Genomic DNA, 17554 nt, shown 5'->3' on the forward strand with positions numbered 1-17554 from the left:
TTGAGTGTTTACACCATCTATGTTTTGTTAGGTTAAAAAAGTAATAGTCATTGAACATTAGATGAAATTGAAATCATTTTTCACATTCAAATTATTTCTTTACATTAATCTATCTATATAATTTAATGTTTACCATTAATCTAAGAATAATTGTACTTTTTCACCTCATCAAAGTTTTTTGACATTTTTCGCACTGAATTTTAATATTACAGTTCAGATTCTTTGAATTTTAATTTTTCTCTATTAACAATATAATAAAAAAAACTCTCACATGTCCATTTCTCCTTACATTTTTTCCTTCATCTCACATGTCACCTCCTCCTCACATTTTTTCCTTCCTACTTTTTATATATTTTATATGTTAATAATATAAGGATAACGCACCATAAGGAATTCCATCAAGCATTGGGTTCAAGAACACTCCCTAATGCATTCTCATTCCCCTCTAGAGAAGAAAAGGAAAACCATACGGCGCTCTAATATCTGGAAGATCATCACACTCTCATACCTTCGAGATTCCAAATGGCTAATCAAGGTATGTTCTTCATCTTCACCATGAAAAAATACAATTACTCTTTCTCTTTCTCTTATATTGTTAATAGATAATAATTTAATATTAATTAGTGATTGGTTCATGTCGCTACCCCACTAAAATTGAGTGTTTACAACATCTATGTTTTGTTATGTTAAAAAGTAATAGTCATTGAACATTAGATGAAATTGAAATCATTTTTCACATTCAAATTATTTCTTTACATTAATCTATCTATATAATTTAATGTTTACCATTAATCTAAGAATAATTGTACTTTTTTACCTCATCAAAGTTTTTTGACATTTTTTGCACTGAATTTTAATATTACAGTTCAAATACTTTGAATTTTAATTTTTCTCTATTAACAACATAATAAAAAAAACTCTCTTATGCCACATGTTCATTTCTCTTTACATTTTTTCCTTCATGTCACATGTCACCTCCTCCTCACATTTTTTCCTTCCTACTTTTTATATATTTTATATGTTAATAATAATTTAATACTAATTGTAGAAAATTCAAATTAAAAATTATCAATTTATTTTTCTTATGTGCTTAAACATGCAAATACACAAGTAAGATGTATATTCTTAATAATATGAATGTATGAGTAATATGTGCGTTTTAACTATGCGAATACATGGGTAACATGTGTTTTCTTAGTAATGCGAATGTACGGGTAACATGTATGTTTTTAGCCATGCGAATGCACGGGTCACATGTATTTAATTACTATCATTATATTATTTAATTAAAAGATAACAATGGTATATATATTCATGAAAAATATATGTATTTTAATTAGTAATATAACAAATCAATTATTAGACTCTTTTTATTATTTTGATTAAATTTATCAGAAAAAATATCTGTCATATCCTAACTTAGTGTGTTTTTAATTTATGAGTTATTTTCATACAATGATTATTAGTTAAAACATAATCAAATAAATAACATTTAATTATACAATATTTGAATGCTAAAAATATATTCAAATATTTATACACAATGAACATTAATCTAAAATAAAACATAAGCATTTAAGAGACATGCTAAAAAATCCTTATGACTTTATATGATACCTATAAACGTAATCACAAAAAATATGATGCAAAAATAACTCCTTATATTTATAATTTTATATAGAGAATATAGAGGTGAGATATTATCCAATACAATTTGAATTTTATTTATTGAGTTATTTAAGAATCAAATATTTTCTATAATCACACTTTCAACAAATACATGCTTATACAAACGCATTTATAATTGTTAATATTCTACATATACACTCAAAAATCAATGTTAATATTGCACCTATATGAATGAGAAACATAATGTTTTAATACATGATTTATTGATGCATAAACAAAGAAGCGACCCGTGCAAGTGCACGGGTATCCTGCTAGTATTATTGAAACTAAACTTATGAGCATTGGAGTAGACTGAATTTGAAAACGGTTTTAATTTATAGTTTTAATTGAATAAAATTAGATTATTTTGATTGGGAAAATTCTGGTTCAATAGTGAATGAATGATTCATTTTAAATAAATAAAAAACAGAATGCTATAATATTTTGTTTTATTCTGATTCAAAAAAAGTAAAAAATATATTATTTCAATATAATTCTACATAATTACTAATTATATAAATTTTATATTTATATGTAGTTAGATATTTATAAATAAATATTAATTGTATATGATATTATCTTGTCAATCGTATAATTTATCATATTAGACATGATATGAGATCTCATTCAATTTATGTCTAAGTTACTTAAGTATTGAAATAGTTAAATTGATTTAGTGGTTCAAATGGTATTTAAACATAATTATTATTGAGAGTAAAATATTTTCTCATACCATGAGATAACTTATATTCTTTGATTAGTAAAAAAAATGACATGTGTCCTGTTTTGTTTGTTTTTAGAAATATTTTTATAAAAAATTATTAAATATGATAAATATCATGATTATAATAGCTGAAGGGGATAACATACCTCCTTATACAATATATTTTATTTTCATTATTAAAAAATTATTTTGACTCTTCAATATTTCCACTTGACCCAATTTTGTTTTCTTTTTAGTCTCATTGTTAGTTTTTACCTAACATCACAAATAAGCTCCAAGGACCGAAATGAAACATAAAATAAAATGAGAAGAACAATTATCAAAAGAGTAATTTCACCTACTTTTTATCAGCATTAGAAGTTGTTGAACTGGATCAAGTTTTGGACCACCAAGCTGACACGTTAACAATTAACCAGATAGTGAGAAGTATTTGCCCAAGTTAAGCATAAGTAAGAAGTTTTAGCTGAGCTAGAAATATATGAACAGAATTGCTAAGCCAATATAAACTTAGAAGTAGCTATTTCAAGTATTGAGCCACTTATCTGAAATGTAAAAAAGTATCTATAAGATTTGAAGGATATCAATTGTTCCATGAATATAGGTCTAGTGAGTATAGTTATGATTAAATATGTCCTTGCTCCCGATAGCTATAGTCTATACATGACAAAATGAACAATGTTTGTGAGCATATAAAAGGTGCAATTTTTTTTGCGGGCAATACATATAAATTTTGCTCATTTGCCTAGTCTGTTTGCTCGTCAAGCCCGCGAGCATTTATATTTGGCAATACAACCAGCACACACATATAATGTAAGGAAAAAACAAGAAATTTTCAAATATATTATGATATTATATGATTTTTAATGTCTCAAAATTTGGTTAACTTCATATAAAATATGAAAGTTTTTTTAAAAATTTGTTATCCTCAATTACTTTATTTAATTTATTTTAATTTTATTATATATTTTTTACTTTTAAATTATTCATCAACGTCGTCTCCTGCATGCTTATTAGCCCATTTTAAAACAAACAAAATATATTATTTTGCCTATTAAGACAATGCATCATCCCTGCACAAGCTTAAATTTTTTAGGACATTGACAAAAGGGATTAGGATACCCATTTTATCATCTCTACCAATAGCAAAGAATGTAAATCAATTGTCCCAAAAGTTTCTCTCTAACATTGTCTCATCTAATAAAATTGTGATAACTATTAAAAAATTAAGTAATGAGAAACTAATGTAAAGTAATATATTAATTTTTTATTATGTGTCATAATTTTATTGAATATGAAAGAGTTGAAGATGAAGTTTTATGAAAGAGTTGAAGATGAAGTTTTATGAAAGAGTTGAAGATAAAGTTTTAGAACACCTTATCTGCATTACCTACCAAGTAGCAACAAACAAATCTTGATTAGAGGGTTAATTTTAGACATTTTATGTTTCACACATCCATGATTCACCCCAATCTGAATTGCCCAATATGACAAACCTACTGTAGCACCTTACCCTTTAAAATAGGAGTACCAATCCTATTCTTAAGGTGACATGTCAATGCTAAGGGTAATCCCTTGCTTCATATGACACCATGTATCCACGCACATAATAAACAATAATAAAAGCTACCAAGAATTTATGTTGCTTAGCAAAATATGTAAAATTCAAACCTGCATTAAAAATGAGAAAGGGTTTTCATCGTGGTTGGTTGTAACCTAAAATGTCTGTCTAACATTATTCATGTTATTTCTTCTCTTCTAAACATTAGTGACTATTGGCCGGTTCAGAAAGTTACATCTCAACTACATCATAGCGTAAAAAACGCTTTCCCTATGTAACTAAAATCAATACAAGTGCATCAATGGCATTTCACTGATTAGCCACATGGCCGGTACAATTAGTATATTATTTATTAGAGAAGAATTTGTATGTAAATACATATAACACGTCATATTTGGAAACAAGTAAATTTTATGGTTTTTGATATTATCATTTAAGATTAAATTTAATTATAATTAAAATATTAATGAATTGTTAATATCTTATTAGTTGTCTTTACATGGTTTCGTCTCCAAACAAGTATTTCTCTATCTTTTCATTAGCATTATTTTTGTTTAAAAGTTAATGATAATTAATATATAAATGATATATTGATAGAATATAAAATGTATAAATATAAATATGAAATCCTAAATAAATATTGTTTTATGAGGAATCAAACACAATTTTGTGGACATCAAATCTGTTTCCAAAAATTGCTTTTTCTGGTTAGGTCACAAAGCAAAACTGGGCTTTTTTTTACTTCACGATCAATCTTTGCCAACTGGCAACCAAACCACCAAAATGATGAGGAAAAACAACAATAAGACTGTTCTTTTTAATGAATTTTGTATTTTTAGTCCAAATTTAAATTTAGATATAAAATTAAGTTACAATTTTATTTTTTGGTTAAGCAACAATTTTTTATTATATTGTCTTTACAAATCTAATGACAATAGTATATAACAGATTTTTCTGTAGATATATGTAATAAAATTTTACATCGTCACATTATTTACCTTTTCCAAAACAAATAAGAACAAACAAAAGAAGGATAATTTCACTTTTATTTATTTAGATGATTGACAATAATTACTTTATACCACTTACTCTTTTCTAAAGACAAAGTATTTACCTGCATGATTGCATGTTTGAGTATAGGTGAGTTCGGATAGTGCATATCCAGATCTATTTCAATTTAGTGATTTTACTATTTTGAGATCCAGACTTATTCGAAATTGTACAGATATTTGTTGAGAGTTTTGACCACTTTAAATTGCAAAAGATCTAATTCAATCCAATTAAGTTGAGTTAACTTGAAATAATATGTAATGTGAACTAGATATAGAAAAAACTAGAGATAAACTTTTTCATCAAGAGAGAAAAAAAATAAAAAAACACCACTCTAATATATATGTAAATATGCATTTGATATAATTATATATCACATTATCAATTTTCATGAAATAAATTAACTGGTTAAATTTTATATGATATCTTGTTCCTTTATTTTATGAATCTAATTTCAAAATATTGGAGATAACGCATCAATTAAAAGAATCATTTTGGAAGAGATAAGTTCTCACTTTTCATTTTGCATTTGAGAATAAAAGTGACATCATAATACATTTAAATGACAAAAATGTCACATTATATGATTTTATTTTATTTTATTTTCTATGCACTTTCCTCTGTGTCGGCTTCACCTCACATTAATTTCTCCTTATATATTACAACATATTACTTTTTATGTAAAAGCAAAATAGACATAGATGATGATGCATTTAATCTGTCAATGCCTTTTTTCTTTCTAAAGTTAGCAAATACCCTTTCTCAAAAGGAATTAACCAAATAAAAGTCCTTTCAGGAGAAAAATTAGAATAGTGGGCCTAGTCAACGTTCAAACCAAAGGAAAAAACTACATAAAGGGGGAATTGACCCCGTCTCTCATGTAAGGTTTTTTTCCACAATTCTCCATTAAGACAGAATAAATGAACAAGAGTTAATCCAGCTGTATAAAGTTTTATTGTATTGCCTCAAATATCAAAGTTTGATGCATGAAGCTGAACCAAAGAGGAGAGATATAATGTTACTAGAAATCATTATGGTGGAAATTAGAGCTCATACAATGTTGAAAGTAATATTATGAAACTCTAACTAGACATCAAATATAAAGAGGTTTAACCAATTTAAATGGTTAAATCGTCCAGCTGAACCGGGTGATTTTATATATAATTTATCATTTTTATATATAAATAAAAAAATTTATATAATTAATAATCATGTATAATTATATTAAAATAATATTTTTTGATCTTTTTTGGACTGGATAAAACAAAACATTAGAGTATTGTTCTATTTTTTTATTTTAAGTGAACTGATTGATTCTCTTCTCGGGCTATTATGGTTTAACCGGGTTTAACATGACCGGATTGAAATTTCTGCTATTCAAAGTGATCCAACCCCTCATTTATTTAAGGCTACAAACCAATCGGACCGCCAAATCCAATTATCATAATACTGGATGAAAGAGTAATTTACAATTTTTTTAATATAAATCCTTATATACCATAAAAATAATATATACCACTTATAAATAATGTGACATATATTAAGCAAAAGATCTTAAAATGTTTGACAAGAAAGGATGAAGAAGAGCCTAGGAGGGGTAATTACTAGAATAGTTGGTGGATTTGCCTTAAGAGGAAGGAGCAACTCAGCTAAAAAATACCTTAAGCCAATTTAGGATGTCAACACATTTTACATTAAACACCACATATCGTTTTTAGGAGGTGTACAATAGTATCTATATATATATTCACTCGTGTTCTTTTTATAATTATTATTATTTCTTTTATAAAACTGCCCTTTTTTGTGTGGAAAAATCATTAACTGAGTAAAAAGAAATATGAAGGAGTCCAAATGATAAAAGGGAATTCTGAACAAAAAAATACATTTAATTGTTAACAAAATTAATGTCAATAACCATATTAACTAGCTTATTTAATTCAAGTGAAACTAATCAAAATGTTTTATAAAATGAAGTACGTGAATTAAATAGGAAGGCTTGAAACCAAATTATCTATGCATCAACCAAACATTAATTTAATGGTGTAAAATCATACTAGATCTCTATAATGATCAAAAAATTAAAAGTTCGATTCCACACTTATTAGAAGAGACATTCATACTTCTCAAAACACCAAAAGTCGAGAGAATATCTTGGTAGTATTAAAAAAATATCTTTGGAGCAACATAATACAAAGAAAATTTATGCAATAAGAAATAATAATGTATAATCTTTAAGTTATTATGCCATTAATTCATTGTTTTGTCTAAATCATATTCTATTATTCATTGATGAGATGCAACACTATTTGAAACGAGGATGACATTACGACCAACAAAACTCATGCTACCAAGTGCTCATGTATTCTCACGGCTTGAAGTTGAGATTTTCAATTTAATTAGTTTACATATATAATAATAAGTAATTAGTTTATAATGTAAATGGGGACTTAAACCAAAAGTGGAATCTTAAACGGAGGAGACTTTTGGTTACACCATGGGGTCATTTTTGCTACCTACGCTATGTTAATTTAATTATAAACACCCTTAATATATTATGATTTATAAGTGCAATACAGAACCATTCATATGTACTATTTTTAGTTAATTATGTAAAAAAAATTTGCACGATAAATTTTTCTCATATATTATATACTCCCTTCAAAATAAATTCATATACTGATATATACTTATTTATACGTTTTCACACTATTAATGCATTCATATAATGCACACATATTTTTTTTGTACCAAAAAAAATACAATGAATGTAAAAAACAATCTAATTACACCGGATAACACGGTGGTTGAATGAAGCCCAATATCGATGTTTTCTAATTTCTTTTGCACTTTTTCTCAATTTTTTCTCTAATAACAGTAACTATTTTTGGAATTATATGCCTCTTTATCTTTGTTTCTTCAGCGTGGTACCAATTATTAACTTTGAATGTTGAAGAAGACCACAACACAAACCGAAGAAAGTAGTAAACTCTGAAACTTCAAAATTAGAAACACACACAAACAAACACTTTCACCTCTTTTTCCTTCTTCATTCTTTTATTTCCAGAGCAAATTCAAATTTATTTCCCTTCACTTTCTTTCTCTACATTTTCCCGAGAAAATCTCATCAGGTCTGAAATTTCTCTCACTCTTACTACTTCATTACAACAACCACTTCCTATTTCTCAACTCTTAACATTGCACTTTCTTTTCACATCGCTTCTTTCTATTTTCACTTTTTACTCTTTTCTTCTGTGATTTCATTAGAATTCGTACAGAAATTAACTACTGTTTTTACATTTTTTATATATTTATTGCTAGTCATTGTTTATTTTTTGTTTTTGAAGATTGGATTTTGTTTTTGTTGTAACTTTTATTCATTAATTATTTATTGCTAGTCATTGGAGAGAAACGCAGTTGAAGAAGTTACGCATACACGTTTCAAGCTCTTCACATTTTTCATATTTTTTAAGCAGATTTGACGTTGATTTGATATATGGAGTAAGATCTGTGATTTAAAGTCTAAAATAACTGCCTGAAGAAAACGTTTATGGGTCCTTGCTTATTTAATTTATTTTTTTAATTAAATGCATCACTTGTGATTTCCGTTGAATTTCTGTAGTTTTTATTGTCATTTAATCATGCACTCCACATTCTATTTATTCTAATTTTAACTACATTGCTCCTAATTATAGTTTATGATTTCGCTTGTAATGAAAATAATTCAGTGTGTATTGGTCTAAGTAGGATGCCTAAAATCATGTGTAAAAAAACGTTACTCATTGGAAGAGGCTCCAACCTAGTGAAGTAAAGAGGATAGATATATGCAACTTTATCCCGCAAGCAGAAATATCTGTTTTCAAGATTTGTTTTCACCTCATAATCATGGGTACAAATCTTACCATTACATCAAGCTCACCCGATGTCCGGCTGAAATCATGTGTATGATTAAAATAAAAAATAAGAGAGAAAAAACCAAGTCCACCTAATATAAAATATAGTAGTACTATATTGACCAAATGGTGGTGTTAGGTGGTGATAGCTAACTCAGCTTGGAAGGTTTCTCTTCTCTAGGAGTAGCATGTGTGCTTTTGTTTGTATGTATGCCTGGTGTGTGAGTAAAAAATTACATGTTGAAAACTTTAGAGTTTGCCAAAATTCCCTTATCTTGAGTAAAAAAGAGTGGTGGCTTGCAGAGGAGGGCATTGACTGGTATTGTTTATTGCTACAATAATTTATTGTAAGTGGGAGTATTTTTCTTCAATAAAATGCTGGCAGGGAATATATAATCTTTCCCTTAGATCAGACTAGGAAACAATCACATAAATCCATGTCGTTACCAGACATTTATGTTGGAAAGAAGCTGTGATCTATATCACCTGGTGTAAAAATTCTACTGTTTTTGATATGGTGATCATCTTCCACTGTAAGTGCTAAGTTCCAAACAAGGTGTTAGTTTTCTTCGACTGAGAACAGAGCATATGCTTGCTTGTGGTTTGTATTAATTGTTGACAAAACATTGTGTATGGGTAGTTTTATGCACACTTGATACTGTATTTATGTAAAGAATTTTCATTACTTTTTTGGCTATGAATACAGGGTCAACATGCTAGTTATGTCTCATATGCTTCCCAAGTAATTCTCATGGTGGATATCTGAGCATACAGTGCATGCTTTCGAGGCCTTTCGGTTGGTACATGATATTAGATATAGCAAACTAAAGGAAATAAGTGAGCCTTGCACTGCTATTTAGGTGAATGTTTTCCAGGAAGTTTATTTGAATCCGACAAGGAGCTTTTACTATTCAACATCAAATATTTTCCTTCCTCCTGGGCTTCTACCTATTTTTACTCCATAGTTAGAATTATATGAAAAACCATGATCAAGTTAACATTAGTTCAGTGTCCTTATGATCAAGCACTGTGAAGGGGCAAGATTATTGCTTCAATCATAGGATCATCAATATGAATAAATTATATGGAGGAGTTCTGATTACCTCATCTTTTATGTTGTTTATGCTTATGGTTCTGCGATATGGGGTCATGAAAAATCCTATTGGCGGAGGTTATCTGACCATACCTGTTGCCATTAATGGTACTAATCCTCTAGAATGGATTAATGCTGTGGTTCCACCTGCTGTTCAGAATCCAGACAGTAATTCTCAAGTTATTTCTACTGATATTCTAATATCTGGCCTCTTTGCTGGGAGCAACTTTTCCAAAGAAGAGCAACAAGCTCTGCAGACATGGAACCGACTGAAAAACTTACTTGATCATGCTCAGGGTTTACCTAATGCAGGAGGAGCTATCAAAGAAGCTGCCAGTGCATGGAATAGTCTTGTTTCCTCAATTGAAGAACAACGACAAGGCCATGCAAATGATAGTTCGAGAACAAAAGAGAAACAATGTCCTCATTTTCTTAATAAGATGGATTCCACTGAACTTGGTAATAGTAGTTACAAACTGCAGGTACCTTGCGGTCTGACACAGGGTTCTTCCATCACTGTATTTGGCATTCCAAATGGTCTCCTAGGTGATTTTCGGATCGACTTGACTGGAGAACTACTTCCTGGGGAGCCTGATCCCCCTATTATTTTGCACTATAATGTTAGGCTTCATGGTGATAAAATCACTGAAGATCCAGTAATTGTCCAAAACTCCTGGACAGTAGCTAAAGATTGGGGTGAAGAGGAGCGTTGTCCATCTCCCACTCCTGAAAAAGTTAATAAAGGTAAAATACTACACTTTTTATTTGGTTCAACATCCATATGAGTAAATGTTTGTCACGGTTGAAGTCAAAGTTCCCCTGATGATTCTAAAACCAAACCTCTTAAAACTCGAGCACTGTGACTACTGAAGAGTGTTTGGTATATAGCCAAAATAGCATTATGGAGTTCTTGAATTAAAGATGCTCATGTTTTTTGTTTGGTTTCACTGTACTATTGATGTCATAGGACAGTTGCAACAGAATTGAATCCTATCCACATGAAATCTGCTTGTTTGATAAAAGTTTTTTTTTAAATAAAAACTTTCCGACGCTCTTGTGCTCTATTAAATTTTGGTATTAAAGCTTTGTCTGCATGGTTTTTGCTGATCCAGAAGTTGTGTAAAAAATTATTGTAATTCTCCTTTCTTTTTTTCAATATTAAACTCCATGAGATGTTTTTGCATAATTACTTTTTAAACTCATTTGTTTAGTATTGCTGTTTCTTTTGCCAGTTGATGAGTTGGATCAGTGCAATAAGAATGTAGGGAAGAACATTAGCCAACATTACACGGCCAGCATGCATTCCCACACTTCAAGGCGATTTTCAGCAGCAGAAGGACAATCGGAAAATCAGAAATACTTTCCCTTTAAACAAGGTTACCCATTTGTTGCAACTCTTAGAGTGGGATCAGAGGGAATCCAGATGACAGTTGATGGAAAGCACATAACTTCTTTCGCTTTCCGTGAAGTACTTTCTTTCACTCTTTTATTTTTTAATATTGAAATATTGAATACTTGTATATTCTGATATGTTGACTGACTTAGTTGGTTACAATTCAGACTTTGGAGCCATGGCTTGTCAATGAGATAAAAATCTCAGGGGACCTCAAGTTAATTTCTGTTCTTGCCAGTGGTCTGCCGACATCAGAGGATTCAGAGCATATTATTGATCTTGAATCATTGAAAGCAAGCCCTATATCTGCACAGACTTCATTGGATCTCCTCATCGGTGTTTTCTCTACCGCTAACAATTTTAAGCGTCGGATGGCTGTCAGAAGAACCTGGATGCAGTACAATGCTATTAGATCAAATACAACGGCTGTGCGCTTTTTTGTTGGTTTGGTGGGTATTCCTTAAGTTTTTCTCCCATAATTCTAAAAATTAATAAAATTGGGAAAAGGCTATTCATTAAATCACCATATAAAATTAGTATTTATGAGGCTTTTCATTAGTGGGTGTTCTGTTTTTGAGCTTGTCTCATTAATAAGCAAAGCCTGCATTAGGATAAATATCAAGCTGAAAACGATACTTATTTTGTTTTGCCGTTTCTTCAAAATTCTCTGTTTTGTGTTACAAGAAGGTTTTCACTTAATTATGTCTCCTCTGTTTGAGTTGATGCAGCATAAAAGCCAGATAGTTAATGAAGAATTGTGGAAAGAAGCACAAACCTATAGAGACATACAGTTGATGCCATTTGTTGACTACTACAGCCTCATCACGTGGAAATCTTTAGCAACCTGCATTTTTGGGGTAACATCTTGTCTTTTTCCTTAACTTGGTGAATCCTTCTTCTGCCTCATTGACATGATCTCTTCAACAGACGGAGGTTGTTTCAGCGAAGTTTGTTATGAAGACAGATGATGATGCATTTGTTCGTGTGGATGAAGTGCTAGGCTCTTTAAAAAGGATCAATCTGGCCCATGGGTTGCTATATGGCCTCATCAATTCAGATTCCAAACCTCATCGAAATTCTGATAGCAAATGGTACATCAGCCCACAGGTAGAGATATTCAGTGTGTAATGTTTGTTGACAAGGTGTGCTTGTAAATAGATATAGGTTGAACATATTTGTCTTTGTGGATGTATATAATCCATTCATCTCAAACTAAAGAACATTTAATGAATATAATTTACCGTGGTAGGATTGCAACTTGATTATTCATTCATGGATAGAAGCATGTATGTTAGTTATCATATGCTTGTTCATCCAAAAATGGCAATCTGCATAGTAGGTTTCATTGTCAGGAACTTGATGACAACTTAGTGTGAACTTTTTGAAATTTGACTCGAACTTCTATGCGCATTTCCATTTTTTTTATCTTTAACTATTCAAGACTTAAAGCTATTGCCTTCATTTGCTTTGTCTTGTGTTTGTTGTCTCATCTAACTTAAGAATATTCGATTCCCTGCTTTTGATAAAGGAATGGAGTGAAGCAAACTATCCTCCTTGGGCACATGGTCCCGGGTATGTGATCTCACATGATATAGCAAAGACAGTGTACAGGAAATACAGAGAGGGCCATTTGAAGGTATATCATAAATCCATTAATTACAGAAAACTATTTTCAAAGGTGCAATAAGGCTCTAAATGTCTTTTGCACTAAATAAGTGCATTTGGTGACATATATGAAGACTCAATTTTATCACTGTGTGGCAGATGTTTAAGTTAGAAGATGTCGCGATGGGAATCTGGATTGCAGATATGAAGAAGGAAGGTCTAGAAGTTCGATACGAGAACGAAGGCAGAGTCTACAATGAGGGTTGCAAGGACGGTTATGTGGTTGCCCATTACCAAGGTCCTCGGGAGATGCTGTGCTTATGGCAGAAACTTCAGGAAGGAAAAGGTGCAAAATGCTGTGGTGATAGGAGATGATTACTTGAACTTGACTAACCAGGTTACAAACAACTTCTGATAGAAAAATAATTTCACCTCTTTTGAATTACACGGGAGCTTGTATAATAATTAGAATAGTTAAGAGTAGCCAGAAATTATTATTAGTAGTTAACAATAGGGCATATTTGTTTGTAGTCATAGATTCATTTTAAGTAAATCTGATGTTTGTTCTGTATGTAAAGAGAGGGAAAGATTTGTATAGAGCAGCCAATGGAAATAGGTTATATTTCCTTGTACCTGATTCAATTTTTTGAATGAGAACATATCATTGTAGAAAAAACCTCAAATTTTGAAGATTGTTTTATCCCACTACTATGTAGTCTTCTACTATTATTGAATGTCTTACCAAGTAAAACTCTTACTGCTGTAATTGATGAAATTGTAGCATCTCATCTTAATAGCTAGCCACTCAAATTCAGTAGAAAAAAATGTGTCATTTTCTACCGATATTCATCTCAACACTCAATTAATTTATTTGAATAAAAATAAGTTACTGGTGGTGTTTGTTTAATGAGTTTTCTGAAAAGGTACTAACTTAAAATCTCCTTTTAATAAGTTAATAAAAGTCTCATATTGTGTTTTTATAAACAAATTTGAATGGTAGTGTGCCTCTTAGATCAAAGAATGATCAAAAGGTCAAGGGTTCAATTTTTGGAAGCGACTTTTGTTGGGAGAGACATTGTTAAGACTTAAGCACATGAGGATAGCCCAATACATTGAGTTTGCTATTATACTCAATGTGGGACTCCTAACATTGCTGTCCCCTTTAAGGGCCGACGTCCACGACGGCTTTCACTCTATCGGCACTGACCCGATGATAGCCCTTTCTCTTTTGGCGGCTTCACTCATCTATCAGTATTCGGTAATATACCTTAATCCAGCCTATAGGTAGCACTTTCTGTGACACAACTCTCAATGAAATCACCAATTGTTAGGACTTAAGCACATGATGATAACCCAACCCAAAAGACTAGCTATTAGGTGGGAGAGCCTTATGGCTTAAGTATCACATTGAGTTTGCTATTATACTCAATGTGAGACTCCTAAATTGCTACCCCCTTTAAGGGCCAACGTCCATAGCGGCTTTCACTCTATCGGCACTGACCCGATGATAGTCCTTTCTCTTTTGCCGGCTTCACTCACCTATCAGTATTCGGTAATATACCTTAATCCAGCCTATAAGTAGCCCTTTCTATGACACAACTCTCAACGAAAGCACCAATTGTTAGGACTTAAGCACATGAGGAGAGCCCAACCCAAAAGATTAGTCTATTAGGTGAAAGAGCCTTAATGGTTTGGTGAAGGCATCAACTAGCTGATCAAAGGAAGCAATGGGAAGGAGGTGAGTGAGGCCCTGCTGAATTTTCTCACGCACCACTTGACAATCCACTTCAATGTGTTTGGATCTCTCATGAAAAACAGGGTTATGAGCCAAGTAGATCGCATATCCGTTATCACAATAAACAGAAGCAGGATTCAGCAATGGAATGTGCAAATATGTGAACAAGTAGTTAAGCCATTGCACCTCACAAGCTAGACTCCCTAGAGCCATGTACTCAGCCTCAGAGGAAGACCTACTAACTGTGTTCTGCTTCTTGGGCTTACAGGAAATGAGTGAAGAATCAAGGAAGATGCAAAAACCTGTGATGGATTTCCTAGTATCCAAGCAACAAGCCCAGTCTGAATCAGAGAACCCATCAAGCTTAAGAGTAGAGGTAGAGGAGAAGAAAAGCCCTTGAGCAGAAGAAGACTTCAAGTAATGAAGCACTCGAAGAGCAACCTTATAGTGCACATCCATAGGTTTGCACATAAAGAGACTAAGTTGCTGAACTGCATATGCTATATCAGGCCTGGAAATGGTGAGGTAAAGTCCCTACAAGCCTTCTATAGCAGAGAACATCAGAAAATGGTTCACCCTGTTCAAGTTGCAACTTGACCGAGGGATCAAAATGAACCTTGGCAGGCTTGGCAGCTAAGGAACTAGAATCCTCAAGAAGAGCCAAGGCATATTTTCTCTGATTCAAATGAATACCATCCTGTGTTCTAGCAATTTCCAGACCTAGAAAGAATCTGAGTGGACCTAGATCCTTGATTTTGAAGGTCTGGTCTAGAAATTGCTTGACTAACTAGATTTCATCAAGGTTAGAACCATGTCATCCACATACACCAATATAGAAGTGAAGGATGTGGATGTAGATTTAGTGAACAAGGCTTGATCTGCTTGTGAGTGAGAGTACCCTATAGAAATCATGGCAGAGGACAAAGTAGTGTGCCACTCTCTGCTGGCTTGCTTCAAACCATAGAGTGACTTGTGTAATTTGCATACCTGATGAGGATTGTCAAGAGGAAGACCAGGAGGAGGTGTCATATAAACCTCTTCATGCAAATTCCCATGAAGAAATGCATTGTTCTCATCAAGCTGCTCCAAAAACCAAGATTTAATAGCAGCCAAGGCCAAGACAATCCTAATAGTGGTGATTTTCACCACAGGAGAGAAGGTATCAAAGAAATCCACACCTTCTAATTGAGTATAACCCTTGGCTATCAATCGTGCTTTATACCTCTCAAGGGTCCCATCAGCATGGACTTTAGTTTTATATACCTTTTTGCAGCCAATGGGATACTTATCAGGGGGAAGAGGAACTAAGGACCAAGTGTTGTTCTGATTCAAGGCTTGTAATTCAGTATCCATAGCTTCTCTCCAATGAGCTAACTTAGCAGCTTGCTTATAAGTTGTAGGATCATAAGTACTAGAGATTGTGAGACAAAACCTTTTGTACTCAGGGGAGCATCTGGAATAATCCAATACAGAGGACAAAGGGTAGATGATTTTAGAGGAAGGAGTAGCAGCAGTGTGAGCAAGACTGCAATGATAATCTTGTAAATGAGAAGGAGGTATTCTCTGTCTAGTGGAGTGTCGAGGAAGAAGATTGGAAGTAGGAGATGTATGTGACTCAGTATGAGATGTGTGTGACTCAGGTTGAGAGGATGTGTGTGACTCAGAAGATGTGTTTGACTCAACCAAAGGAGTTGTGTGTGACTCAGATGATGACATTATGGTGGACTCAAGAGGAATATGACCAGAAACCATAGGAACAGGGGAAGAAGACTCATGTATAGGACTTGGAGGATCAGTTGGAGTATGAGACAGAGGAAAGAAACTTTCATAGAATATAATATCCCTAGACATAAAGATGTCATGAGAAGACGGGTCATACAGAAGAAAGCCCTTGGTACCATCTTTGTAGCCTAAAAACATACATTTTCTAGCCTTTGGATCAAGCTTACCCCTCCCTGCAGCAAGGGTACTAGCATAGGCTAAACAACCAAAAACCTTCAACGATTCTAAAGTAGGTAATGACCCATGGAGTAACTGATATGGACTAGAATTTTGCAATAAAGGACTAGGCAACCTGTTAATAATGTGGACAGCATGCTGAATAGCAAAATTCCAAAGAGTGGAAGGTAAATTTGCTTGAAAGAAAATTGCTCTAGCAACATTAAGGATGTGTTGGTGTTTCCTTTCAACCATACCATTTTGTTGAGGTGTGGCAACACAAGACCTTTGATGCATGATTCCCTTAGATGAGAAGAAGTTATGCATCATAAACTCAACTTCATTATCACTCCTAAGAGTTTCCAACTTGGTTTTAAACTAATTTTCAACAAGATTGACAAAATTGACAATGTGCTGCCTAGTTTCACTTTTGGATTTCATCAAGATCACCCAAGTAAAGCGTGTAAAGTCATCAACCAATGTGAGGAAATAATTGTGACCAAAAATAGAACTAGTGGAATAGGGGCCCCATATGTCAGCATGTAACAACTGAAAGATTTTATTAGAATGAGTGTTGCTATTACAAAAAGGTAATCTCATTTGTCTAGAAGTATGACAAACATCACAAGGTACATGCGTTGTATTACAAACAGGAATAACATAAAAAGAACTAGACATTGTCTTCATTAAAGATGATGGAGCATGACCAAGTCTAAGAGGCCAGATAGTGAAATCATTGATGGGACCAGATGAAGAATGAGAGACAGAAACATATGAGGAGGACTTGGACAGAAGATTGATGACAAATAAGCCTTGTTTTAAACTAGCTGTACCAATCACCTTATTGGTAGTACTCTGCACAATGGTACACGAGTTGAGATGAAAAGTTAGATGACAATG

General features: G+C 32.3%; 1 protein-coding gene across 2 annotated transcripts; it reads left to right on the forward strand.

Annotated features, from left to right (window-relative positions):
* Positions 7925-13710, forward strand: LOC109356686 (beta-1,3-galactosyltransferase GALT1-like). 2 transcript variants are annotated; one of them, XM_019600160.1, is made up of 8 exons: positions 7925-8128; positions 9597-10727; positions 11216-11451; positions 11544-11825; positions 12105-12233; positions 12304-12483; positions 12905-13012; positions 13141-13710. In XM_019600160.1, the coding sequence occupies exons 2-8, from the start codon at positions 9962-9964 to the stop codon at positions 13354-13356; spliced, it is 1917 nt and encodes a 638-aa protein (XP_019455705.1). In that variant the 5' UTR covers positions 7925-8128; positions 9597-9961; the 3' UTR covers positions 13357-13710. The 2 variants fall into 2 exon arrangements, with proteins under 2 accessions (XP_019455705.1, XP_019455706.1); XM_019600161.1 differs by lacking the exon at positions 7925-8128 and adding an exon at positions 8911-9423.

The sequence above is a fragment of the Lupinus angustifolius genome, chromosome LG09 (genome assembly GCF_001865875.1).
Source record: "Lupinus angustifolius cultivar Tanjil chromosome LG09, LupAngTanjil_v1.0, whole genome shotgun sequence".
Lineage (NCBI taxonomy): Eukaryota > Viridiplantae > Streptophyta > Magnoliopsida > Fabales > Fabaceae > Lupinus > Lupinus angustifolius.

Excerpts from the sequence above, each read along its gene's own strand:
- LOC109356686 (XM_019600160.1), top strand. The coding sequence starts at position 9,962 with ATGAATAAATTATATGGAGGAGTTCTGATTACCTCATCTTTTATGTTG. Across the intron at positions 10,728-11,215 it reads TCCTGAAAAAGTTAATAAAG|TTGATGAGTTGGATCAGTGC; the intron begins GTAAAATACTAC and ends TTCTTTTGCCAG. Across the intron at positions 11,452-11,543 it reads CTTCTTTCGCTTTCCGTGAA|ACTTTGGAGCCATGGCTTGT; the intron begins GTACTTTCTTTC and ends GTTACAATTCAG.